Source organism: Gekko japonicus, unplaced genomic scaffold (assembly GCF_001447785.1).
Source record: "Gekko japonicus isolate JY-2015 unplaced genomic scaffold, Gekko_japonicus_V1.1 scaffold795, whole genome shotgun sequence".
NCBI lineage: Eukaryota > Metazoa > Chordata > Lepidosauria > Squamata > Gekkonidae > Gekko > Gekko japonicus.
This window is the reverse complement of record NW_015171527.1, coordinates 349146-375127: the sequence shown is the minus strand read 5'-3', so window position 1 is coordinate 375127 and position 25982 is coordinate 349146. Positions and strand designations below refer to the sequence as shown.

The 25982-nt window shown below is 47.4% G+C and overlaps 1 protein-coding gene across 2 annotated transcripts in view; it reads left to right on the top strand.

Moving 5' to 3' along the window:
- The window catches only part of AEBP1 (AE binding protein 1), a 56123-nt gene that overhangs the window by 25106 nt on the left and 5035 nt on the right, over nt 1–25982 (top strand). Inside the window, exons 7-21 of one of the 2 annotated variants that reach the window (XM_015419511.1) lie at nt 320–397; nt 3112–3207; nt 3584–3679; nt 4923–4994; nt 8506–8615; nt 9265–9404; nt 11762–11846; nt 12238–12382; nt 15246–15337; nt 18284–18407; nt 19533–19729; nt 20573–20752; nt 22340–22679; nt 23783–23922; nt 24809–24908. In XM_015419511.1, coding sequence (XP_015274997.1) covers nt 320–397; nt 3112–3207; nt 3584–3679; nt 4923–4994; nt 8506–8615; nt 9265–9404; nt 11762–11846; nt 12238–12382; nt 15246–15337; nt 18284–18407; nt 19533–19729; nt 20573–20752; nt 22340–22679; nt 23783–23922; nt 24809–24908 — 1995 coding nt within the window. The remainder of the gene's footprint in view (nt 1–319; nt 398–3111; nt 3208–3583; nt 3680–4922; nt 4995–8505; nt 8616–9264; nt 9405–11761; nt 11847–12237; nt 12383–15245; nt 15338–18283; nt 18408–19532; nt 19730–20572; nt 20753–22339; nt 22680–23782; nt 23923–24808; nt 24909–25982) is intronic. The other variant, XM_015419514.1, reaches the window with a different exon arrangement.

Genomic DNA, 25982 nt, shown 5'->3' with positions numbered 1-25982 from the left:
TCCTTTCCTTTAGAATGAATCTGACAAAAACAATCAATTCCACATGTTTATTAAAGTTTAACAGGGCCTGTTTTGTTTCTGTGTTATGAAAAATAAAAATTTTACCATGAAAAAATATTTAACAGGGCCTGGGGACTGAAAGAATTTGATTCACAGGCAGTGGACCACCAATTGGTCATCTCGGACGTAGATGAAATACATTTGTATGCAAACTCGGGGTGCTTATTATGGGCTTGTCCTGTCCTGTTAAAGGTCCTTTGGAAAACTGCAGTGTCACATCCTTGAAAAATTGTAATGAGATCTCTGTTTTGCTCTGCAGATGAACCTGAAGAGCTGCCCATCCCACCCTTTGAGAGTCATTATGAAGAAGGGTTTGAACTTCCAGATTATGGGGACAGTAAGTATTGTTCCATGTCCTTCTCCATAAAAGGCAACAAAGGGAAGGACCTGCTTGGAATGGCCATTTTGCTGCTTAGCGTGTCCATTTCTCACTTTCAAAGAAAAGCTTCGCTCACATTGGTGACTGCATTGGCTCAGATCTGGCTCCCTGCTTTCACCAGTTGAGGTCAGGCTTGTTCAAGGAGCATTAGCAAAAACTCTTTAGAGAGTAAGCTGTGTGAATAAAACAAAGGGGGCTCAAAGTAATTGCTGCTAAAAAAAATGTAACCAGCACACAGGGCAAATCCCAAAATGTTCGCCCCAGACTTTCACAAACACTAGAACCCAAGCATGTCAGATCCAGGATGGTACCTTTCCAGATCCTTGACAAAGCAGGTAACTTTGTAAGTCCTTTTGGCCTTCAAGCTACACAGATCCCTTTTCACTAATCTATATACTAATAGCCAAGGTGGCTAAATCTGAGGATACGTAACGTGACTGGAGCTGTGGTGTGAACAGGGAAGATGGATCTTTATACAAATGCCCCAGGTTTGCAAAAAAAAATCTGAAATCTAAAAAAATACATTTGGTTGGGTGATAAAAAAAACAAAAGAAAGAAAGGAGCATCTGCAAACCCCCACAGCCTCACTCGTTTTCCTGTTTCCTTCTCTCCTTCCCACCCAATAGCCAACTGCCCCCCTGCAGCCTCTGCCTAGAAAAACTAAGGCCCAGGTGTGTGGTGCTGGCTGCTAAGCTAGGCCCACCTGTATGGTAGGGAACCCTCAAGGACTTGTATGTGGGGGGCTTTACTTTCCCCTGTAGTCTCTTCCCTTCCTTATTTCCTTTTCCTCTCCTCCTGGCAACCCCCATATCTTCTGCCTTTTCCCCTGCCACATTCACCAGCCCACCTTTTATCTGCCTCCCATCTTTGTCTATATTTATTATTTATTTTCTTCATTTGTACCTCACCTTTCTCCATAGTGGGGGCCAGGGCACCTTACGTCATTCTCCTGAGCCACTGTTGCCAGCTCTGGATTGGGAAATTCCTGGAGATTTTGGGGGTGGAGTCTGGGAAGGGCTTCAGACTTGGGGGAGGGATAGAATGCCACAGAGCCCACCTTCCAGAGCACCCATTTTCTCCAGGGGAACTGATCTTTGTTGCCTGGAGATCAGCTGAAGTCCCAGAAGATTTCCACCCATCATCCGGAGGCTTCAGCCAGCACCACACACCTGGGCCTTAGTTTTTCTAGGCAGAGGTTGCAGGGGGGCCTGGCAGATAAAGGTAACTTGGCTACTGGGTGGGAAGGAGAGAAGGAAACAGGAAAACGAGTAAGGCTGTGGGGGTTTTCAGGGAGAGAAAGAGGAAATAGTGGGGGAGGGGAAATTAGTTTCCCGCCCGCAAGTCCTTGAGGGTTACCACTTGTTTGAATTCATAGTCACACTGAGCATATTCTGTCCTCAGATAAAATAGGCCCCGCTAGGCTTGCTCTTTGGTACTCACCAGGGGAGCCTGAGGCAGATGAGTAGTGTGTAAGTTTTGAACATGGCAACCTTGAACACACATAGAGCTGCCTTATCCGGATCAATATTCTCTGCTCTGACTTGCAGGTCTCATGCAGAAGTCTCTCACATCACTTACTGCCTGATCCGTTTTAACTGGATATACTAGGATTTAACCTGGGACTCTCTGCATGCAAAGTAGATGAGCTACCACTGAGCCCCAGAATCATTCTTGGGGTTGCCAACCTCCAGGTGGTAGCTGGAGATCTCCTGGAATTACAACTGATCTCCAGGTGACGGACATCAGTTCACTTGGAGAAAATGGCTGCTTTGGGAGGTGGACTCTATGTCATTATACCCTACTGAAGCCCCTCCCCTCCCCAAGCCTCGCCCTCTTCAGGCTGTACCCTCAAATCCTTCAGGTATTTCCTAACCTGGAGCTGGCAGCCCTACTCATTCTAAAAGCATCAGGGAAGTTGCTTAGAGAATAAACTGCACCATTAAAACAAAAGTAGCTGAAACCTGGGGGTGAAATGGTGAAGTGGGTGAGATGGCAGCAGTGAATAGCAGCTCCCACTTTATCAGTCACAGTTTCCCCTATAGTGGACTACCTTCTGTCTCGCATTGTAGGTTCCTCTATGATTCTGTCTAGCAGAATGTGTCTTCGACTTGACTTCATGTCATGAAGCTCAGTAAGATGGTCTTGGGGAATGTTAACTTACATTCTTCATCTTCATCACATTACATGTTAATTTGCTGTTCAGCCACTGTCTATAAGTTTGAACTCTACCTTCCATTTGAAAAAGTGTGTGAGCACACGAGAGCTCATACCTTGAATAAACCTTCATTGGTCTCAAAGGTGCCACTGGACTCTACATTTGTTCAATTTACATTCGGGTTAGCATACAGGATAGATTCCAGAAAGATAGCTGTGTTAGTCCATTGGAACCAAAACGACGAAGCGTCTTGAGGTACCCGAAAGACTTATTTGCTGTGGCAGAAGTTCTTACACGAGTCATTTTATTACGTCACGTAACTTATAGAGAAGATAAACGACTGTAATAAGGGATCGTAAAGCATTTCACTGAAAAGCAATATGGGTAAAGATGGCCGTAACCATTTTGTTGTTGCTCCAACTGTGATTGAATGGGAGGTCCTGGCATGAAGGGGCTGGGGAGAAGCTGACTGTGGGACTCCAGGGTCCCCACTCAACAATCACATTTTCCCCTGTAGTGGACTACACCCTGCCTCACCAGAAGCCCAAAATATTTCCCAGCAAAAAAGATGAGGAAGAGGAGATGGAGACGGATGAAGAGAAACTCAAACTACGTGAGGAGATGGCAGGAGGGTGGGATTGGGCCTACAGGAATGGGGATTCCATTACAGAGGGGATGGCATTAGGAGGGATTGGTTAACCTCTCGCTGTGGCAGATGCCATGTTAGCTGTGTCAGACCCGTGTCAGAAAACATTTTACACTCCTCTGTGAGTCTGTCTAGCGGATTGCTCCCCATAATCAATTCTTGCATGACCCCTGCTCCTTCCTTCCCATCAAGCACTGTCTTTGCACTTCTGTAGGCTCACCTCGCACACGCGCCACTTAGCACACTCACTTCCACTAGCAGTCTTCCACAAAACTGTGCCTGCCTTGCTCAGAACGTTGGTCTGACCTGTTGTAACTCTGCTCCTCTCTTTTCTCTGGAGCAGAGAAACCTAAGAAGGGGGGTGGCAGCAGCAAGGAAGAGGAGGATGGTGACGTGGATGGAGACAAATGGGCAGAAGAAAAAACCAAGGATCGGAAAGGTTAGTAACCTGTAGACCCAGCAAAAAAAAAGGACCCAGTCGAGTTTGGCTTGGAACTAGGAGTGGTGGTGGTGGTGGTGATAAAATATATATCAGCTGTGGTCACACGGAGCATTAGCCACGCTACAGAGACGGAAGATAGGCGGATTTTCCAGGCGCGATCACACCACAACATCTGGGAAGCGTAGAGCTCCCATGGCTAACCCGAGGCTTTCAGCCGAAGATGCGATGTAAAAAACTAGTACCTCCGAGGTACTAGTTTCCGGAAACCGCGGGCCAAGGGCGGGCATCTGATCGCGTTCCTGGTGGACTTACGTGGCATCCAGCTCCCGGCTCCGCAGGTTGCGCAACAGCGCGCAACAGCGCATGCGCACAAAGAGCAATTGCTAGTGCGATTGCGCAGCGTGGCTTCTCTGCCACGCTGCAGGATACCTGTCTGGTCGGCATCTCCCCCCTAACCACGGGACCTCGACCAGGACATGTGCTCGGGCAGCTGCGCGTTAGTTTCCTCCGGGCCAATTAGCCACGCCTCCCCCCTGCGATATCCGGCCCGTGTGACTGGGGTTCTGCCAGATTTAAAGGCAGCCCAGTGATGGTGAAATCCCTGGAAAATAGGAATGTGAATTGATGAAAGATCTTGTGTAGCCAGCTGTGTTTATAATAAGTAAATCAGTGATTAATATAGCAATTATAATTACATGTGTTTGCACACTGCAGGGGCAGTCCTCACTTGTAAGTTTCTGTTTGGGGGGGGGGATTCTGTTCCACATATGTTTTGCTCCCTCTAGTGGTCGATTTGATATTACAGCTGTGTATGTCTAACATCTTTCCCTGCAGATTTAAACTGCAGGTATTTATGCTTGACATGAACTGATGTAATATCAAATCAACCACCAGAGGAAGCAAAACATAAGCAGAGCAGAATCCCCACCCACCCAAAGAAGCAGGAACTTATAAGTGAGAAAAATGATAATGCAGAAAAGCCCACTTTCATTTCCCCTGGGAGCCATTATACTTTATAAATATGCAATTAAGACTGTAATTGGTTCATCTGGTAATGTTTTCAGTCTTGCTGGGAGGTACTGGCATGAAGGGGCATTTGACAAGTGTTGCAGGACTTCTTTCCTCCTGCCTGATGCATTTTGCTGTTGACAGTGGAGCCACAGTTGAATTTCCAATGGGGTACCTCCTCCCCAGACATTTGCTCCCTAATCTTTGGCCCCTGTATCTTCACCATTTGCAGGGAAGCCAAAGAAAACAGGAGGGAAAAAATGGGAGACAGATGAGGACGAGTGGACTCCAGAAGAGAAAATAAGTAAGTAATGATGCCGGGGATTTTAGAGACTGTTGTGTTTGAGCTTATCAGCCCTTTCTCTGTCTCCAGGGTTCGTCACCTCAGTATAGAGCCCATCTAAACATTACAAACTGCATGAGTTCTCCACAAAGACTTGCACCAGGGCCAGCATCAGCATGCCCCAAGGTGGGGCAGCTGCCAGGGCCCAGGACTACAGCAGACAACTGCTGTAAACATCTCGGATTTAACTGTATCTTCCTTTTTTAAAAAAAAAATATATATATATATTGGCAAAAATACCAAAAAAAAAGACAAAGAAATATTCTTCAGATTTCCCCCGCCACTGACCCCCCACCCACACACCTCCCCTGCCGTCTGTCTGCACCCATGCTCCCAACTGCCCAGAGTCACTCGGGAAGGGCATGTGGGTGGTGCCACTCCTGGTGGCAATGGTGGCAGCAACAGTCCCCGCTGTATACACTGTGTACAATGGTGGCAGCACTCCCTGCTGCATACACATACTTCCTCAGAGTGTTATTGGGAAAAGGTGTGCAGGTGGTTAAGGGAACTGAGCATGGGTGGAGGGAGGGCTTGCAAGTGGGGGGAAGGATGACGGCGGCTACCGTTTATGGATGATAACCATCACTAGCGCTTTATTATGGTTTTAGAATTGTTTTACTCGTAACTTATGTTTTTAATGTAATTATCTGTTTTTGTAAGCCGCCCTGAGCCGGCTTTGGCTGGGAGGTTCAAATCAATAAATAAGGATGCACAAGCAGGTATTGGGGATGAGAGGAGGGAATGAGGGGGTCCCTGGGCACTGTGTGTAGTCCATGCAACAGTCATCTCCAGGCTAGACTACTGCATATCTCTCTATGCATGGCCAGCCTTGAGGCTGATTGGGAAATCACAACTGGTCCAGAATGCAGTGGAACCCCTTTGACAGCACGCATCCAACCGGTGCTTCACCAGCTGCACTGGCTCCAGATTGAATACCGGATCAGATTCAAAGTTTCCTGGTATTAACCTTCAAGGGTAGGAAAGAAGCCTGATAAAGGGCCAATGTTAAAAGAAACTACTGCAAACTTATAATATACAAAAATACATGTATTTATTAGAAAGACAGTTAAAAACAAACAAGGGCCCAGTGAAAGCCTTGTTACTTGTATTGGCCCTTGTGTTCAGGCCACTTGCAATTTGTAACAAGGCTTTTATACGTTTACACTCGGTTTTTAATACTGGCCCTTTATCAGGTTTCTTTCTTACCCTCGTGGTTCTTGATTCCAGTTATTGGGTCGAGTTTGTTTTCCCCTCCCTGTGTCTTATTAACCTTGAAAGCCCTATACGGTCTTGGCCCAACATATCTACTGGACCGCCTCTCCTGGTATATCCCCAGAAAAGCATTACAATCTGAGGAGAAGAACCTCCTGGTGATCCCTGGCCCAAAAGATATCGAGCTGTCCTCAACCAGAGCCAGGGCCTTTTCAGCCCTGGCGCCAGCCCGGTGGAACTCTCTGCCTAATGATATCTATGTCCTGCAGGACCTCGTGTAGTTCTGCAGGGCTTGCGAGACACGAGACATTCTGCCAGGCCTGTGGTTACTCCAAACAGCCCCGTTGCCAGAGCGATGCGTAGTGTCACATCCTGGCGACGGCGGTGCAACGCGTATCGCTGTCCCCCACGGCAGGGATCCTGTGAAGACGTGCGGATCCCCCGCCGCAGCTTGGCAGCCCTACCTGTGGCTGAAGACAGCAATGGTTTTTCATCGAGCCCAGCCTCCTCTGTTTCTCCTCTCCCCTCATGAGGCATGGACATAAATTGGTCTTTATGTGCCATCTGAAATAGTTATAGAATGTGTTATTGTTTTAATGATTTTCATCCAATTGTAAATGTATTTATTGAAATGTTGTTCGCTGCCCTGAGCCCTACGCCTAGGGGAGGGCATCGGGATGCCAGCCTCCAGGCGGGGCCTGGAGATCTCCCGCTTTTACAACTGATCCCCAGCTGACAGAGATCAGCTCATCTGGAGAAAATGGCTGCTTTGGAGGGTGGACTCAATGGCATGGTACCAGGCTGAGGCCCCTCCCCTCCCCAAACCCCGCCCTCTCCCGGGTCCACCCACAAAGTCTCCAGGTATTTTCCAACCCAGACCTGGCAACCCTAGAAGGGCAATGTATAAATCAAATAAATAAATAAAATCTGGAACCAGCCCTGCTTCCAGGAGTACTACAGTGCCTCCTTCTCCCATACAGTGGTTCCAATCCAATCCAGGCCCTGTTGCATGTTTATTTACAAGCTGCCACCAGGAACGAACAAGTACAGCATAGCTACAAGTCCCCATGGAAAACCCGTACAGTTTGTAACGTCTTTGTAGGCTCTTAGAAGCAAAACGAAAGGAGAAGCAAACCTCAGAATAATACTTAGAAATGCTGAACTCTTTTTGAAAATGATCTTTCAAAATGAGTGTTATCTGATGGAACATTCTCCAGGTCTCTTAATTCCAGAGGGTTAACTGTACATGTTAGGGTTGCCAGCGGGCATGGAGAAAAATGTCCTTCCCCTTTAATAGAGGCTTAATGTGTGGCTATGGGCAGCTGATGCTTTTAATGGCATGGAAGTAAACAATATCAACTGGTATGTAATATCTCATAGGGGCTGCAGTCACACATACTCAACAATCCAGTTTCTATCCACTTTCAGTGCACTTTCCAACTGGATTTTGCCAGTTCACACAGTAAAATCCAGTTAGAAAATGCACTGAAAGTGGATTAAAACTGGATTATTTGGTGTGTGTGACCGCAGCCTAAACCTCTGTTAAATGGACAGGACACTTTTTTCCTCTAAGCAGTTGGCAACCTTGGTGTTACAACAAAACTAAACAGAAGTCCATTGGCCCCTTAAAGACTAGCATTTTTTTTTCCAGCATAAGCTTTTGTGAGTCAGAGCTCACTTTGTCTGATACATAACATTGCTATCGATACACACACATGCACAGAGAGAGGGTCCTGCATGAATCTGGTGAAGTAAGCTCACAAAAGTTTATGCAGGAATAAATTTTGTTTGTCCTTAAGGTGCCACTGGATTTCTGTTTACTCTCTTAATTATTAGCAGAATAAGACAGGTGAAGACTCTCTTGGCCTTTTATGGCATTTTTATCTTTCTCTTCCTCCAAGAAGCTTAGGGTGGCATTTGTGATTCTCCCCTCTTCCAGTTTATTCTCACAACAACCCTGTGAAGTAAAGTTAGGCAGAGAGAGAGTGTGTGATAGGCCCAAGGTCGTCCAGTGAGCTTTATGACTTGTTTGGGGACTTGAACTCCCCGGGTATCCCTGTTTCTAATTCACCCCTCTTAAACGTTACACCACACTGGATCCCGAAGATACTTTTGAAGTGTACAACACATTTTCTTTTCTGAGGTTTCCCTTTCTTCTTTCTTTCTGATCTGAGCACTCTGATAAACTATGACTGCTGAGGTGTCCCTTAATGCTGCAGTCATCAGGTAAGGACTATGCTTTGCCTTTCCTTCCTTGCAGAATGTCCTCCCATAGGACTGGAATCCCATCGAATTGAGGATGAGCAGCTCTTAGCTTCCTCCATGCTGCGGCACGGTCTGGGTGCCCAGCGTGGTCGCCTAAACATGCAGGTAACCAAAGCCTTCTGTTTCTACTATGGGTGGGCTCTGTGGCACTGTATCCTCCCTCCCCTCCTCAAAGCCCACCTTCCCAGATTCCACCTGCAAATCTCCAGGAATTCCCTGCCCCAGAGTTGGCAACCCTCTCTGTGTCCCGTTTAAGTAATGGTTGTTCCCTGGGGATGCCGGTATGCTCTTTGCGAACTGTTGAATATGAGGTAATATTTATAATAATGGAGAAATCATCAGTATTATAAATTAGGGACGCCAGCCTCCAGGTGGGGCCTGGGGATCTCCTGAATTTATAGCTCATCTCCAGGCTGCAGAGATCAGTGTTCTCCAGGAGGAAATGGCCGCTTTGGAGAATGGACTCTATGGCATTGTACCCTACTGAGGTCCCTTTTCTCCTCAGGCTCCACCCCCAAATCTCCAGGAATTTCTCAACCTGGATCTGGCAGTCCTACCCCATCCCCCGCCAGTAGCCAAAGCGGATCTGTCAACCCTATTATATGTTTATAAAACACCTTCAGCACTAGGCCCTGCCCAGTAATTAACTTTAAAAGATCAAACCCTGCTCTTAAAAGTACTCCCAAGCACTATATAAATGTTAAGTGCTCTTGATAAAGACCGGGTGCTGCTTCTTCCACCTCCTCCCTTCCAGGCGGGGTCCAATGAGGATGATTATTTTGACGGTGCTTGGTGTGCAGAAGACGACAGCCGCATACAGTGGTTCCAGGTGGACACCAGAAGAACCACGAAGTTTACAGGAGTCATCATTCAGGGCCGTGATTCTGCCATCCAGTATGTGTGGGAGAGCAGGCGGGGTGGGGGAATAGATGAAGGGGAGGGCTGTGTATGGAATTCTTCCCCCCCAAATAATTCTGCATCCGTGGTTTTGTGCTGGAGCCTGCAAGCAACATCAAATATGGAAAAGCAAGCAGTTGTTTTACATTAGTGGCCTGCCTTTCTCACTGAATCTTAATACAGATTATACTCATTTTCGTATATTCTTGGATCTTATCAATGAGAGGCATTTGACTGAGTATTTTAGATACAATGATTCTTCAAATAGTTTCCTATGACTCTCCAGGTTTCTTGGAGACAGTCTCTTTATTTGTTGTACGTAAACTTTCTTGCTCTTGCAAACCACAGTTTATTTCTATATCCCCAAGTGTCTAAATCATATTCCCTATGTAACAGACCTGGGGTCTCCTCAGAGCAAACCCCCCTGTGTAACTGGGCAGGAATTCCTCTTCTCCTCAGAAGATATAACCCTTTAGTTTTGGCCTGAATGGGGGTTTCAACTTACTACCCAGTCACCCTTGCCAAAATCTCAAACCCAGTTCTGGTGTCCGGGTAAAATGGACTTCAGTTTAGGCTTACTCCTAGACATTCAGTTCTGATACTGAATTCTTCCTCAGAGTTGATAGAAAACAGTTAAACCTATCCGACTGACTCCAGCTGACTCTGTCAGAAGCCGACTGACTGACTTCCAAAAAGACCCAAAAAGAAGACCACACCCTCAGCACTCAGCTAATCATATAGTTCTCCTCAGCTGGCTCTAGCCAATCAGAGGAAAGGGGGGGAAAGGGAGCAGCCTCTCACTCAAGCTTTCCATTCCAGTGAAGAGTTAGCTCTTCACCTCCCAGCTCTCTGAAGCTGCTGCACTAGGAAACCTGTTGTTAAGTGCAGTCCGTCCCCCTGGACTACAGACATTAGAGAACAGTCCAGTAAAAACTATATAATGCATACTATGAACAGTGTATTCAATAAACTATAGCGCACGTCCCTTTATAAAAAATGCCCTTCTGAACCATTACATTCTACATAGTCTCTGAAATGATAGAAACACGGGAGCCTTCCTGGTCTCCTCAGCCAGGCCCTTTGATGAAGTGAGAGCCACAATAGAGAATGCTCAGGTATGGACAGCTGCTGCTCTTACCCATTTGCAGGGTGGCCCCTTCAACAGACTTGGCTCAGATGAGCACAGCTGTCACAGTGGGACATATCAAGAGAGGCAGTTGGACGATTTTTACATCTAAGGCTTGTTAGGGTGATGGAAGCAAAACCTCTTATTCTTCCCTACTTTATCTTCCAACACTCTTTTGCTTTACCTTTTGCCAGGGGTCATTTCGTAGAAAAAGAGCTAGGGGAACTCATTAGCATAACTCATTAGCATATGCCACATCCCCTGACATCAGGGGCCCGGTGTTGGACCTGCAAGGCTAGCGGGAGTTTGAGGAAGCCCCGCCAAGGCCCTCCCTGGCCCCAGGCAGGCAGGGGTGGGGAGAGGCGGGGAGGAAGCAACTTACCCTTCCTCTTCTCCTGCCTCCTCCTGGCTGAATGAGGGCTGGAAGCGGGGCGGCCGGAAGCAGGGGGCGGGGCTTCGTCATGTGCCCCGCCCCCTGCACCTCACACGGGGGAACTGCGTTCCCCCCCGAAATGACCTCTGCCTTTTGCCCCTGTCTTGAGAGCCTGAAGGCATGGTGTGTGGGAGCATGGAGAAGTGAGAAGAAAGGCAGGGGAGGGGAGAGTTTCGCATCCTTCTCCCACATTCCCTTTTGATGTAAAATGAAGGGGGGGGACGTTTTATACATAACTGAGGTAAGCACATAAATAAATTAAGGTGGCCAGCCACATTACATCAAGTTCGCCATTTCAAGCATACAGTGATAAAGACTACAGCCAGGGCTTTTTTTGTAGAAAAAGCCCAGCAGGAACTCATTAGCATAATAGGCCACACCCTGACACCACAGCTTATTAGCATATTAGGTCGCAGCCCCGTGTTGCCAGAAGTATGGTCATCCAGCCACACCCACCTTTTGCTTCTTATTCTGTTTGCCTTGTTTGTTGTCAAAACCCAGGGCCTTTTTTTGTAGCAGGGACTCCTTTGCATGTTAGGCCACACACGCCTACTGTAGCCAATCTTAATGAGTTTCTGCTGTTGGGTGTGGCCTATTATGCTAATGAGTTCCTGCTCGGTGTGGCCAACTCGGGAGCCAGCCGTAACTCCGTTTCTGTGCGTTCCTGCTCCAAAATAGCCCTGATTACAGCTGTGGTTGGGTTTTGCTTTCAAGTAAGCAGGCTGTTGAATGCTGGCAGGCCCATCATGCCTTACTTCTTTCTCTCTCTGACATTTCCCCCCCCCCCCCTCTTAGTGATGACTTTGTCACCACCTTCTTCGTGGGCTTCAGCAACGACAGCCAGAACTGGGTCATGTACAGCAATGGCTACGAGGAAATGGTATGTACTTGCTTTACCTGTAGAGTCCAAAGGGCCCTTGAAAAGTCTCTAGAAAAATACTCCCAGAGTTTCTATTCAAAGTAAGGTTGCCGGCTTCCAGGTGGGGGGCCTGGAATTCTCCTGGAATTATAACTGAGCTCCAGACTATGGAGATCAGTTCCCTTGGAGAAAATGGCTGCTTTGGAGGGTGGACTCTATGGCTTCACATCCCTGCTGAGTTTCCTCCCCAAACTCCGCCCTCCCCAGGCTCTACCCCCAAATCTCTAGGAATTTCCTAACCCTGAGCTGGCAGCCGTGACTCAAAGATGGGGCTTCTGCTGAGCCCCATAGGAGACCACTGGCTTCTAGGTGTCCTGCAGTTTTTAGAGTTCATAAATTGTCTTTCATGCAGCTTTTTTATGGAAACGTCGACAAGGACACTCCAGTGATGACTGAATTCCCAGAGCCGAAGGTCGCCCGCTTCATTCGTATCTACCCACTGACCTGGAATGGTAGCCTTTGCATGAGGCTTGAAGTACTGGGCTGCCCCCTCTCCAGTAAGAGTTGGAGGGAAAGCGTGCACACATGTGTTTGTTTTAAAAACCCTTGGGGTCATGGTTTTCTATTAACCCACCCTTTGCATAGTCTTTAACCCTTTTCCTGAGTCTCAAAATATTCCTGGGTTTTCAGTCACAGGTGGTGGTGGTAGTAGTAGTAGTAGTAGTAATAATAATAAGGCATTGTGTGTAGTATAGCCAGGAGATCCTAAGATTGTCTGGCAGCCAAAAGTGCTAGCTCTTTTTGTGTTATGCACCACTAGGTGGTGGGCTAGATTTGTTTTTAAGGCAAGAGACGTTTCAGAGGTGGTTTGCCATTGTCTCCCTCTGCGTCATGACCCTGGTATTCCTTGGGGGTCCCCCATCCAAATACTAGCCAAGGCCAACCCTGCTTAGCTTCTAAGATCTGTCAGGATCAGGCTAGCTTGGGCTATCCAGGTCAGGGCAGTCATAGGCTGAGCTCCAGTAATAATGCCTAACTAGCTATTGAGATGATGATTATAACGTCTCATTTATATCAATATTTCAAGAGTTCCTTGTGAGCTACCCGAAAGGTGGGACAGCATGAATGACCCCCCCCCCCAGAAGGACTTCCTCTGAGACTATAGCTGAGGTGACGTTTCTGAGCCCTGACATCGCTACAACATCTCCCAGAATTACAGGTTTAAAAAGCTCCAAGGTTATAAGGTCCCAGTGCATCTCCTCACCGTGAAGGTTCTTGCCAGAGCAACTGTTGCCTGTACAAACATCTATACATTTTCAGCTATTCTTCTCTCTCTGTACCCTCAGTAGAAGAAGATAGTATGTTAAAGATGGAGGGACTGGGAAATTAGCCTTACTGGGCAACATCGTTAAGAGAAGCACACATGGGAACCAGAGGGGGATTGTGAGAAGCAGGGAACAATTTGGGAACCCTGCCCTCCCCCTAGATCGCCCCACTCCAGGATTCTCTCACAGGCTTTAGGATTTCCACTTTGTCTTTAGCCGAATGGCTCTCAACATTCTGTGCTTGTGGAGCATATTCAGTCCTTGTTGTCCTTTTGCAGGTGGGGGGCTCTTTTCCCTCCAGTTTTCAAAGTCCTGTTTTTCTCCATCCCTGGGGAGTCCCCTGAGAATGTATGGACCTCTACCTTGTAGGGGAGGGGGCTGGTATTGCTAGTAACATGGGAGCCAGGCTCTTCACTCTTAGATACAGTGATATCTACAATTGTTACAGCCTGGTTAGCCCAGACTAGCCCAAACTTGGAAGCTAAGCAGGGTCACCCATGGTACATATTTGGATGGGAGACCACCAAGGAGGACCCAGGTTTCTATGCAGATGAAGGCAATGGGAAACCACCTCTGTACCAGTGTTCCCTCTAAGCTGAGTTAGTGTGAGCTAGCTCACAGTTTTGTAGCCTCCGGCTCAGAGATTTTTGTCTTAGCTCAGGAAGGAGGGCTCCAGAGCAAACTAATTTATGCAGTAGCCAAATCGCTTGCTCACAACTTTAATGCCAGTAGCTCACAAAGTAGGATTTTTGCTCACAAGACTCCACAGCTTAGAGGGAACATTGCTCTGTACATCTCTTGCCTCGAAAACCCCGTGAGGGGTTGCCATGAGTCGGTTGCGACTTGACAGCACTTAATTTTTATTATTTAAAATTGTTACTAGGTGATGATAGAAGGGAATCACAGTGCGTGTTGCTGGAGGACTGTCAGAGGTTTTATTCAGAACTGAGTACCAGAGCGTGGCATATGTAGGCAGTTCTAGCAGGGAATAATAAAGCTATGGTGATGTATCAAAGGGGGACAGACACTGCAATCCTAAACAGAGTTACACTCTTCTAAGTGCTCAGAGGTTAAGACGCTGAGCTGTAGACCAGAAGGTCTGTAGTTCGGCAGTTCAAGACCCGAGTGCCACGTGATGGAGTGAGCTCCCGTCTCTGGTCTCAGCTCCTGCCAACCTAGCAGTTCGAAAGCAAGAAATTGCAAGTAGATAAATAGGTACAACTTAAGTGGGAAGGTAACAGCGTTCCGTGCGCCTTGACGTTTAGTCATGCCGGCCAAATGTCCACAGAAATGTCTTCGGACAGCGCTGGCTCTTCGGCTTGGAAACGGAGATGAGCACCGCCCCCTAGAGTCAGATTCGACTGGCTTTCGAGCAAGGGAAATCTTTACCTTTACTTTTAAGTGCATTGAAGTCAATGGACTTAGAAAGATGTAACTCTACTTAGGATCACTTTGAAAATCTGCAAGCTGATTAAGCAACTTTACTGTGAAGTAATTGAATAGTAAGTCAGCAGGCTTTGGATTGGGCTGTATGTCTGCAAATGATGCAATGGGGGAAGGAACAAGTTCCAAACACAGATATAGGCAGAGCTGTGTAGACTCCAGGGTTAGAATAGTATGGTGCCACATTCAAAGGGAAGGTGTTTCTTAGAGAAGAAGATAGGCTGCAAAGTTTTGAATTCTCTCCATTCCTCTGGAGTCCACAGAAGCAGGCATGACATTAAATTAATTGATCTTATGATTGTAATAGGAATATACCGTATTTTTTGGACCATAAGACTCACTTTTTCTTCCAAAAAAAGTGGGAGGAAAAGTGAGTGCGTCTTATGGACCGAAGGTTCAGAATATTTTTTTCCCTTTTTCCTCCTTTAAAAACTAGGTGCGTCTTAAGGTCAGGTGCGTCTTATGGTCCGAAAAATACGGTAATTTTCTATATTCCCATCCCTCCTTCAGAGTGATGTCAGATTGAGAGAGTGGTTTGTGTAAGGCAGTCCAGCAAGCTTTGTAGCCATGCGGGGATTCAAAGTTGGGCTCCAGACACCTCATAACTTTGCCATGCTGATTCTTAAATCCTCTGAAACATTCTCTTTTACAGGCATCCATAGCTACTACAGCCTACAGAATGAAGTGATGACGTCGGTAGACAACTTGGACTTCCGCCATCACAGCTACAAAGACATGAGGCAGGTGAGTATGTATTTCAGAGGAGAACCTAAGTCTTGACACTTAATGCTTGCCAGCAAATTATGCATAAGCTAAAGGGACTGAGCAAACTCTCAATCCCAGAGCCGATCATAGTGACCGTAGAGCTCCCAGGTTGCACAGAACAGCACACCTGAAATCTGTTTGCCAGTAAAAATAGAAATTATCCAGTTTCTCCTTCCTTGAAATTTCATCGTTCCTCTTTTGAGTCCCAGTGAGGAAACGATCAAGTGGCTTTCCCATTTGTTCCCTTAGCAGACTGGCCATCATTTCCAGGAAGGGTTTGTTTCTGCCTCCTGAAAATGGATTGTGCAGTGAGTTTCCTCTGTGGCCATTTATCCAGATCCAGGCTGCCTTGTTAAAAATGCCCACAAAAACACAGGGTTCCTGCAAGCTGCTCTTGTTCTGTAACTTCAACAAAGCCCTCCTTTGTCCAGTCTTCTTGTCTCAGCTTTACTTTTTAATGAGAAGCTTCTGTGTTCTTGAGGGCAAAATTACATGGGATACAGGAAGCCTTATTGATATTTTAAGGTGGTGGGGATGATCTGACATGGAAAGAGTTGTTGGGTGAGGTGGCCTAATTCTTCTCCCACCAATACCTCCCATGTTCTGTTGCCTCAAGCACATTTCTCCTCAGTATTAGAGCTGGGTTGAGAGGAAATACCCTGAAGCAACTTGAATGGTGGAGGTAAGACAGAGGGTCAGGTCACACGGACATTTAGTGCGGGCTTCGCTGCTGATCCCTCGCGCATTAAAGTTTCCTGTTCATATTGGCAAACCCACCTCCCGCACCGAAGCGGGCTGAGTCCTGCGGTTTCCACTCTTTTTACCCGCGTTTTCTGACACCCGTTGGAACAGGTGTTTTCCGATATCTCGCGCTTTGTATACGCGGTTTTGGTATCTGGACAGCAATCCGCCGTGGCCGCGCTACCCTCCCCCCCTTTTTTGTGTTTCCGGATTAAGTTATGCGTATGTGCAAACAGGCGCTAGCTTTTATTTTGGTGTTCTTAGTTTGTATGTACGCTCAAGCGCATGTGCAGGTTTGTTTTTTTTTAAACCCCGCGCCGCCGCGGGGACAGCGCGCTGTGTGATCAGTACTTCACGCGAGTGAAGCGGAAGACAGAGCAACCGTCTGACCACCTCCAAGCGATATAAAATGTCGCGGATAGAAGAACTGCGGGAAAACTAGTGCGGTAAGAGGTCCGTGTGACCGCGGCCAGAATATTCCCCAAACCGCATATCCCATTTGAAACAAACAGGAGAACATGTCCATAAGATGATTCAAATAAATTAAACACATTTATTGGGACTGTTGTTCAAATTACATGCTGCAGTTTTAACCAGTCTCTCTTTAGGCAACTGAATATGTTCTTAGTATCACTTGTAAAAGCCACTCCTTATGAGAAGCGGACTTTAGGCATAACTCTGTAATATGCCTGACACACGTTAGGTCATGGCTGCATGATCATACTTGCAGTTGGATGTACATTGGGGGAACTCACCTTAAAATGCACTCGTTTGCTTGGCACTACAGAAGGGGGGGGGACTTCTGGTTTCCCTCCCACCTTGCTTTTGCTAGTGGAAAGGGCAGCTGTGAGTCAAGGATCACTTTTTAAGGTGTGTTCCCCTGATGTACATCTAGCTGTGAGTTTCATTACACAGTACACAGCCATGACCTGTGTTAGCCGAACTGCCTTATGTACGACAGTGGCAAACTAAATTTAACGTGAGTCCTTGCCAAAGTTTACGGAAGTCAGGCCACCCCAAAGAAATCCCAGTGAGAGACACTAGACTGGAGTTTTTCCAAAACAAATTGTCTTTTACTAAATCAATATCAAAATCACATACACGCCAAATCAGTCTCACATTCACATACAATCAAGTTCCTTTAGAGTTACAGAACGATATCAAAATAGTTTCTCTTTTACTTGGAGGTAGGTAGGTATCGGTTTATACTTGCCTGTTCCTGAAGTCTTGTCTGATGCAATGTAAGATAGGGGAAGAAAGTAATACCTAGGGGTGTTAACTAAATCACACTTGCTAGAACCAGCCAGCAAAGTATGGATCTCTTTGGCTGCAGTCCAAGAGATCTAGGATGGACAAAGGGTTGTTTGATAGAGAGCTGGACTTTAGGGGAGGTAAAAGGATAAAGAGGACGATGAAGGGGGAAGGTGGCTAGCAAAGACCTTAATGCATGGTCCCTGCCTTTTATACCCAAATGTTTGGGGAGGTTGGCAACCTTGCCAAGCTGGAAACCTCCTGACTATTAGTCCGTCCCATCCCTACTTCTCATTGGTGCGTGTTAGTAAAGGGCAGAACCTTTAAGGGTTGGGCTAATATTGAAATACTAGCTCTATCTTAGGGTAAAGCCATCTGGTTAGGTGTGAATTCTCAGTGTCATGATTCTCCTTGATGTGCAGATAGATACCGGTTTCCTCAGGCCATCAAAGTAGCATCTGCCAGGAAATGGCAATTCAGATGTAGATCCAGATGTGGATTGTGTGACAGCGAGTCTCTCAGCAATGGTGGGGTTACTTCTCTTTAGTCCTTGTTTGTGCTAACAATGGCTAAGATGTGCTTCTCTTTCCCATAAGTCTCTTGAGCTGAATGTGTGCAAACCTCATTAACATGAAATGCAGGCAAGTGTTCCCTATGTAACATCTCTCACAATAGGTAATGCAAGCAGCTTTCTCTATGCCTATGGGTACGCATGTGTGCGTGCACAGTTCATGTAGTGTGTTAGCACACCTCAGTCCACCAAACACAAATATTGATCCATTTCTCAACACCTGGCACACGTTGGGTGCATCGTGTAGTGACGCCCTCTCTTTGCTTCATTCCATTGTCCATTTCCATCCTGGTCTTCAGCTCCTCTTAAGAAATCTCTTGGCTGGGTAAGCAGCAAGTTGTGTTGCTTTCCTCTCCCCGCAGCTTATGAAGGTCATAAATGAAGAGTGCCCCGACATCACCCGCATCTATAACATTGGCAAGAGCTCCCGAGGGCTAAAGATATATGCCATGGAGATTTCTGACAATCCAGGGGAGCATGAACTAGGTGAGCAGCGTTTTCTGTGGGCCAGGGCTTTCCCAAATAAATGAACAAGAAGTCTTAGAACTGCGATGTTTAATTGATTAATCAGTGTCCATCTTCTGGTTTGACTGAAAAAAATTCTCCAACTAAAGAGGCAGCAGAGGTTTTTTAAAGAGATTTTTAAATACAAATGCTTACAAGAACGGTGCTACCCCAGCAAGGTACATAGTAAGGCACAGTCAGCAGTTCGTATTAGTGCAGGCATCAGCATTCTCTGGGGAGGGATCCAGGTGGGGCTCACGGCCACTGACCCCCACTACCTGCCCTTCTCCAGCCTGCTCCCTGGTGAGTGCTTTGCCACCAACATTCCTGGCTGCATATGCTGCTCAGCATTGGCTGTTTGGACACTCCCAACTGCATCGGCTGCGCAGCATAGTTGGCCAAAGGGCATGCAGGGTGTGTGAGCATGGAGAGGCATTGCAAGGGGGTGCACAAGTGAGTGGCTGGGTGGGAAGGGAGTGGCCTAGTGGGCAAAGGAAGGGAATGGGCTCCTGGACACTGCCTGCCCAAGGCCCCCCAACACTAGGAACTGGCCCTAGCTGGGTGCAAAATTTGCACCAAGAGCTATCATGAGAGAAAAGCTGTTCACCCTTTGAAGAGACGAAAGTAGCTCGGATTTGTCTCGAGCACTCATCAAAACACACACATCCTTTATAAAGCAGAGCGCCACATTGACTACAACTGTAGCATACTAGCTTTATTAAGGTAAAGGTAAAGGTTGCCTTGCTCGAAAGCCAGTCGAATCCGACTCTAGGGTTGCGGTGCTCATCTCCGTTTCCAAGCCGAAGAGCCAGCGCTGTCCGAAGACATTTCCGTGGTCATGTGGCCGGCATGACTAAACACCAAGGCGCACGGAACGCTGTTATCTAGTACCAACTAACCCCCCCCCATAGGAGTAGACTTTTGAGTTCATCAGAACTCTTCCAGTTGTTAATAAGACACACAAAAGGGGAAGGGGTGGAGAAAGAAGAGCAAAAGATGTCATTGATCATGAAAAAGGCCCAAGTCCAGAGGTGCCGTACAGACTTCACTAGGTCGGAACATGCCTTTACTAATGGAGCTACAGGACTGCCTGTGTTTGCATTTCAGGGGAGCCAGAGTTCCGCTATTCTGCAGGAATCCATGGCAACGAGGTGCTGGGCCGTGAGCTCCTGCTGATGCTGATGCAGTTTATGTGCAAGGAGTACAAAGACGGGAACCCCCGGGTGCGGAACCTGGTGGCTGAGACCCGGATTCACCTTGTCCCCTCACTCAACCCCGATGGCTATGAGATCGCCAGCCAGATGGTGAGAATGGCATGGAATCAGGCTGGGCGGAGGAAGCGGCTGAGCCTCTGTGGGGAGGACAGGGAGGGCCTGTGGATTATTTTTTTCCTGGAAGACTTGTGAATTAGGGGGGGAAATAGTTCCAGAGGGTAGCCAATGTTGGTCCTCAGTAAAAGAGTTAGAATTGAGTCCAGTAACCCCTTAGAGACCAAAACGATTTTTGGAGCATAAGCTTTTGAGAGTCAAAGGTCCCTTCACAGGGTTGTGAGTCCCCGGGTTCCGGTGGGGGTTCCCCTGATTTTCGAGGCTTCGGTCCGCCGCTGGCCAGCTGGCTGGTGGGGGAAACCCCACCCCCAAACAGGGACGTCCCCAAGCGATGTCCCCGATGCAATGACACCACCTGGAAGTGATGTCATCACACATGATGCTCTTGTTTGAGGGCCAAACTCTATGGTTTGTAGCCGGTTTTACCATAGAGTTTCCCCTCAAACCACAGCGTTGTCATGCAACATCCCCAACGTGATGTTGTCATTTCCAGGTGATGTCATTGCATCAGGGATGTCCCAGAATGCCCCCCAAATCCCCCTGCCAGTGCAGTGAGGGGACCTGGCAACCTTATCCCTTCATCAGGAATGCAGATCCCCGAGTCCTTGTATCCCAGTCACAGGGTAGGAGGGGTGTTGCAGAGAAAGGAGTCGGGCTGAAAGGGCACAATGCAAAATGTAATCAGCTTGATTAGAGTAGGGGAGAAATGCTTAGGGGCAGGAAATTAGTAGATAAGAATCCTTTGTCCCTGTTCAGCCCTGGAGAGTCCATTGTTCTGAAATACAGTTTGTCGTTGATTGTGTCCCTTTTGCATTGTAGGGCTCTGAGCTTGGGAACTGGGCTTTGGGGCACTGGAACGAGGAAGGATACGATATCTTTGAGAACTTCCCTGATCTCAACAGCATCCTATGGGCTGCAGAAGAGAGGAAATGGGTTCCGCACAAAGTCCCCAACCATCACGTTTCCATCCCTGAGCACTACCTGGCAGAGGATGCCTCGGTAAGAACCTGTTGCTTCTTTGGAAGCTTGTCCCAGCACTGGGATGTTAATAGGGTCTAGAGTGAGACCCTTTTGAGGCTCCTGCTCCCCATAGGTAAATACAGGCGTCTTTCTCGTTATATTGCCTTCTCCCATGTAAGCCTCCTTGTCAGTTGAGATTGGCATTGGAGGTCCTCGTCCAGCTGACCTCACCTTCTGAGGTCCCTGTGGACAGGGTCTTTTTGGTGATTGCACCTAAATTATAGAACTCACTCCCTGAATATATTCACCCTGTACTGTCTTTGTTATCTTTTGGGTATCAGAGAAAGTCTGTGCTGTTTCTTTGAGTTTTTAGTGATGGGTAATGCTCCTTGTTCATAATTACATTTGGTTTTTACTGCTGTCCGATTGGCTGACATAATTTGGCCCATGTTTCTTTGTCTCTTCTTGGTAATTAACATTTCATTATTTTAACTGCTTTGTAGTTTGTTGTTTGATTTTTAAAGGTTATGTGTTTATTGATTTTGGAAGCCATTCTGAAGGCTGGTATTTGATAGGAGGCCAGGGCAGAAAATAAAATGTGTCAATGCAGTGTGCCAAAAGCACATGACAGCTAGCATAGGTGGTCTCCTCCTGTAGTCTTTGCGAACCCCATATGCTCCAAGGTCAGAATTAATGGAGGTGGGCTTGGATGCGGGCCCTTTCTTTGATTTGCTGTGGCATGTCCTCAGCTGCAGAGGCAGTGCTCTGTTGTGAAGCTCATTCTTCTGGTGCTGAGTGCTTTCTTCTCACTGGAAAATGCTGAGCAGAGAGAGCCTAACACCAGAGAGATGCACTGTGTAAAAAAGCATCACCTTCACAGTGTAGGATATACTGTGGAAGTGAAAGAACAGGGTTAGAATCCAAGCTATAGAGAACATAGTAGTAAGGTTGCAGGTCTGTGGAGTAACAATAATTTAATCTTTAAATTTATAGGCGGCATGCAGTATCAGTGTTAAAAACATAATAATCCGGGAAAAACAAACAAGAAGTCCAGGATTCCTGACAAAATGAATCAGCACTAATAACTAATGGCTGAAAAAGAAAATACCCTGACAAATAAGAGTTTTGCAGGCCCTGAGCAATGCCACAGTGATGGTTCTGTCATATGAAGGTGGAAGTGGTCCTAATATGGATGGAGTTTTGCATGTATGGTGGCTCAGAGGTTAAGACACTGAACTGCAGGCTGGAAGGTCTGTAGCTTGGCAGTTCAAGACCTGAGTGCCGTGTGACAGAGTGAGCTCCCATCTCTGGCCCCAGCTCCTGCCAGCCTAGCAGTTCGAAAGCAAGAAATTGCAAGTAGATAAATAGGTACTGCTTTGGTGGGAAGATAACAGTGTTCCGTGCGCCTCGGCAACTAGTCATGCCAGCCACATGACCACGGAAATGTCTTCGGACAGCGCTGGCTCTTTGGCTTGGAAACAGAGTCGGATTCGACTGGCTTTCGAGCAAGGGAAACCTTTACCTTTTCATGTGTGTGGTAGGAGGACAAGAGAGCAACAGGGCGCCTTTTACCCCCGGTTCTCTCCAACATGCCTGACTCTCTGCTGTGCCCCCTTTTCTTTCCAGGTGGCAGTGGAAGTGCGAGCCATCATGGCCTGGATGGACAAGATCCCTTTTGTTCTTGGTGCCAATTTTCATGGTGGGGAGAAGTTTGTCTCTTACCCCTTTGACATGGCTCGCCCTGCCAGTGAGAACGAAGTGGCCCCTGCAGTCCACGATGACTATGAGGAGGAGAACCCAGAGAGCAGAGAAACCCCAGACCATGCCATCTTCCGCTGGCTGGCCATTTCCTACGCTTCAGCCCATCTCACTATGACCGAGACCTTCCGTGGGGGGTGTCACAATCAAGATTTGACCAATGGGATGGGGATTATCAACGGCGCCAAGTGGAATCCACGAGCAGGCAGTAAGTGGGCGTGAGAAGAACCATGCTGGATCAGACCACAGTGGCCAACCAGATGCTTTTGAGAAGCCCACCAGCAGGGCATGAAGGCAACATCCCAGAAAGAGCCACTTCTGCTCACTAAAGACTTTCTGGCTGTTGCTCTCACACCCTGTGTCCCCATTTTAGAGCTTCTTATTTTCAGCAAAAGCTGTATGTTGTTCCCCAAAAGACTGTGAGGGCTGTGTGCGTCAGTTCCTCACCAAGAACATGCTTTTTCCATCCTCTGTCTCTGAAGAGGATGGCACTGTGAAGTAGGCTTCTTTCTTCTGACCTTTGGTGTATTCAGAGCTTGCTAAATCACTATCCGGTTTATACACAAGGTCACCTGTACTCTCAGGCTGATAGCTGGGGTGGGGCTTTTGGGGGCTTCAGCCCCTTTCTTAAAGGCACAGCCCCACAAGAATTTCTCCTGTAAATGCTTTTAAAAATAATTTTAAAACATTTTTTTAAAGGCGTTGCGCTCCTTTAAGCAGAGTGGAGTGCTGTAGTTGACTGACTCTTGCACTGAGCAAGGGGGTTGGAGTTGGTGACCCCTAGGATCCCTTCTAACTCTGTGTCAAGAAACTAGTCTGCTTTAAGAGAGTTTTTCTGCCTGTTAGCTTTCTTAACCATAGAAATCATAACCCAGTGCCTGCCAGCTTGTTATCAGAATTGTTGCTTAGGCTGGCAGAAGTGATTTACTTGCAGCAGCTGAGAACTGTCGTCTAAAGTGGTTGACAGCTTTCTATTAGCTAAATGGCTTTTCTTTCTGCACTGAGAACTTCAGCACCACCAGAAAAAAATGTTGCCCCACAAGCCACAGAATCCTGGCTACGGGCCTGTGTACTCTTCCGATGGAACAAAACCTAGCCACCTGCAACAAGCATTGCTGTTGCCTGTATAAATGATTCTCCACTGTTTCTTTTGAATCTGCTGGGAATTCTGGTTTTGTTTTTTGTTTTTTAGTTTTAGTTCTATAATTTGTTTTATACTGTAGTGTGTTAAGTTTGTTGCAATCTGTCTTGAGGAGGGATTCATTGGGAGATGGGATATAAATGTCCTAAATGAACCCTCTGCTGTTCCAGGCATGAATGATTTCAGCTACCTCCACACCAACTGTCTAGAACTCTCCATCTACCCAGGATGTGACAAGTTCCCCCACGAAAGTGAATTGGCCCAGGAGTGGGAAAACAACAAGGAGTCATTATTGACATTCATGGAACAGGTGAGGAGCAATTCATGATGTGGGGTTAGGAAGAGCTGCAGTCAGAGACCCTTGGCTTCCAGGGGAGAAAAGGCTGTGGCAACTGGCATACTTAAGTTCGACGCTAATTTTGAAAGTCAGGAGGAAGGGGAGAAAACAGATCTTTCTGTGGCTGTCTGACTCACTTTGAATACCCCTATCTCACTTAATGAGTAACAATCCCATGTGCCATTTGTTTTCCTACTGGATTCTCTTTTCTTGCACTACAATTTTCCCATGGAAAATGAATGCATTATTTCAACATTATTTTGCATCATTGGCACAGAGGAAACAAAAGCATTATCAGTGGCTGCAACAAAAAGGAGCAGAATCACAACCAACGTGTGAGATCAAAAGGAAAGTGGCCATTATCAGCTCATCCCTAGGCCAGGGGGATCGATGATTGCTCTTGGGTAGGATTATCCTTTGGATAGCCGAAAAAGATGAGTGATCAAATGAGTTAATCAAATATTTTTTGTAACAACTTAGTATAGGCAGTCCTAAGCAGCGACCTTTGTCGGACGACTGCCTGTGTTCAGTTTAGAGTTCCCTGCTATTACGGTAGGTGGTCAGGAAAAGACATTTGCTGTGCTGCTAAGATTGCCCCTGTCTGCTGCAAGGCTCAGGGACAAGCAGCCTTCACTCTTGCCCCTGTTAACAGATGGCACCAGAAGGAAATAAAAAGGTAAATTAGCCTGCATTCCTGGCATTACAGAATATTCGGTTGTCATCGAGTAGTGATGTTGCCTGGCGTGCCAGCTTTACTCTTGGGAAGTCATCGGGGCAGGAACAGACTTCAAGTCTACCCCAGTTGAATTCAGTGACGCAGTGGTCAAGTTCATGACTGCTACCTGATATCTCTTTGCAGGTACATCGTGGCATCAAGGGTATGGTGAATGACCAGCAGGGAGACCCCATTGCAAATGCCACCATCTCTGTTGTGGGGATCAACCATGATGTAATAACAGGTATGACCAGGATGCATTAAAAGACAGTGGCAGATGCTGATCATCACTGTAGTCTTGCATTACCTAAGTGACCCTCCATCCCAAGGCCAATGCAGTGCTAGAACAGAGCAAGCCCCTTCAGGAAGAGCTCCCAGCAAATTGCTTGAACCTTCTGTCAGGAAGGCGGGGTCCCTCCCTTCCCGACTTCACAGGGGACGCCACAGGAGGAGTGCCCAAGTTCCGACGACAGGGAGCCAACAGGGGCCTACAAGGTTTCCCTGAAGGCCCAGAGATCCTTCCCTACCACCTGTGCCGAGGATGTTCCGCCATCAAGGGGGGCAGGGGAAGCTTGCCAGTTGGGCCTCTCGCCAAGGCCCAGACCGGGAAGGAGAGGGATGGGGACCGCACACAGTGGGTCCCAAACCAACTGGTGGCAATCCCTTGGTTAGACTCCTTTAAGGCGTGGGCGGCGGGACGAGCAGGTGACCGGCAAACCGTAATAAATGGGAGCCAGGTGGAAGCCGGGGAGGATTGGCTGGACCTGGGAGGAAGGACGTGAGGAGGGAGATTCGGGCCACGGCCTCATCCAGTTGCACTCGTCTACCCTGGACAGCTGGGGAACTGCGGTGTGGAGCCACCCCCCCCCCCCCCGGGGCAGTATCTGAGGCGACCCCTGCTCGAACTTTGCTGAGAGACGCCCTGGACTCATCCTGCCGCCCAGCTGAACCCATGCCCCATCGAGACTCTGACACCTGGGAATCTTGGGTTTCTAGTCCATTTGGCTAGGATACATGTAAAAACATGAAAGAACTTGATGGTATAAACACCAGCAAGAAAATGCTTTTGACTTCAAAGCATTGGCCTGGGCTAGGCTCCTTCCAGCGCTTCATCTCACCTCCAGTTTTGACTCAGCTGTCAGCATGGGGAAAACCATTACCAGCGACCTCTCAGTTGCAGATGACTCTCTCAGCTGTGCCTTCCTGTAGGACCAAACTGTGTCTGAAGCTGACCTGTGGGCAGTTTATCCAGAAAACAATGGTCTTTTGAAAAATGCAGCTGTAGCAGAAGAGTGGCCTGGGGAAGAGAGAGAAGCTT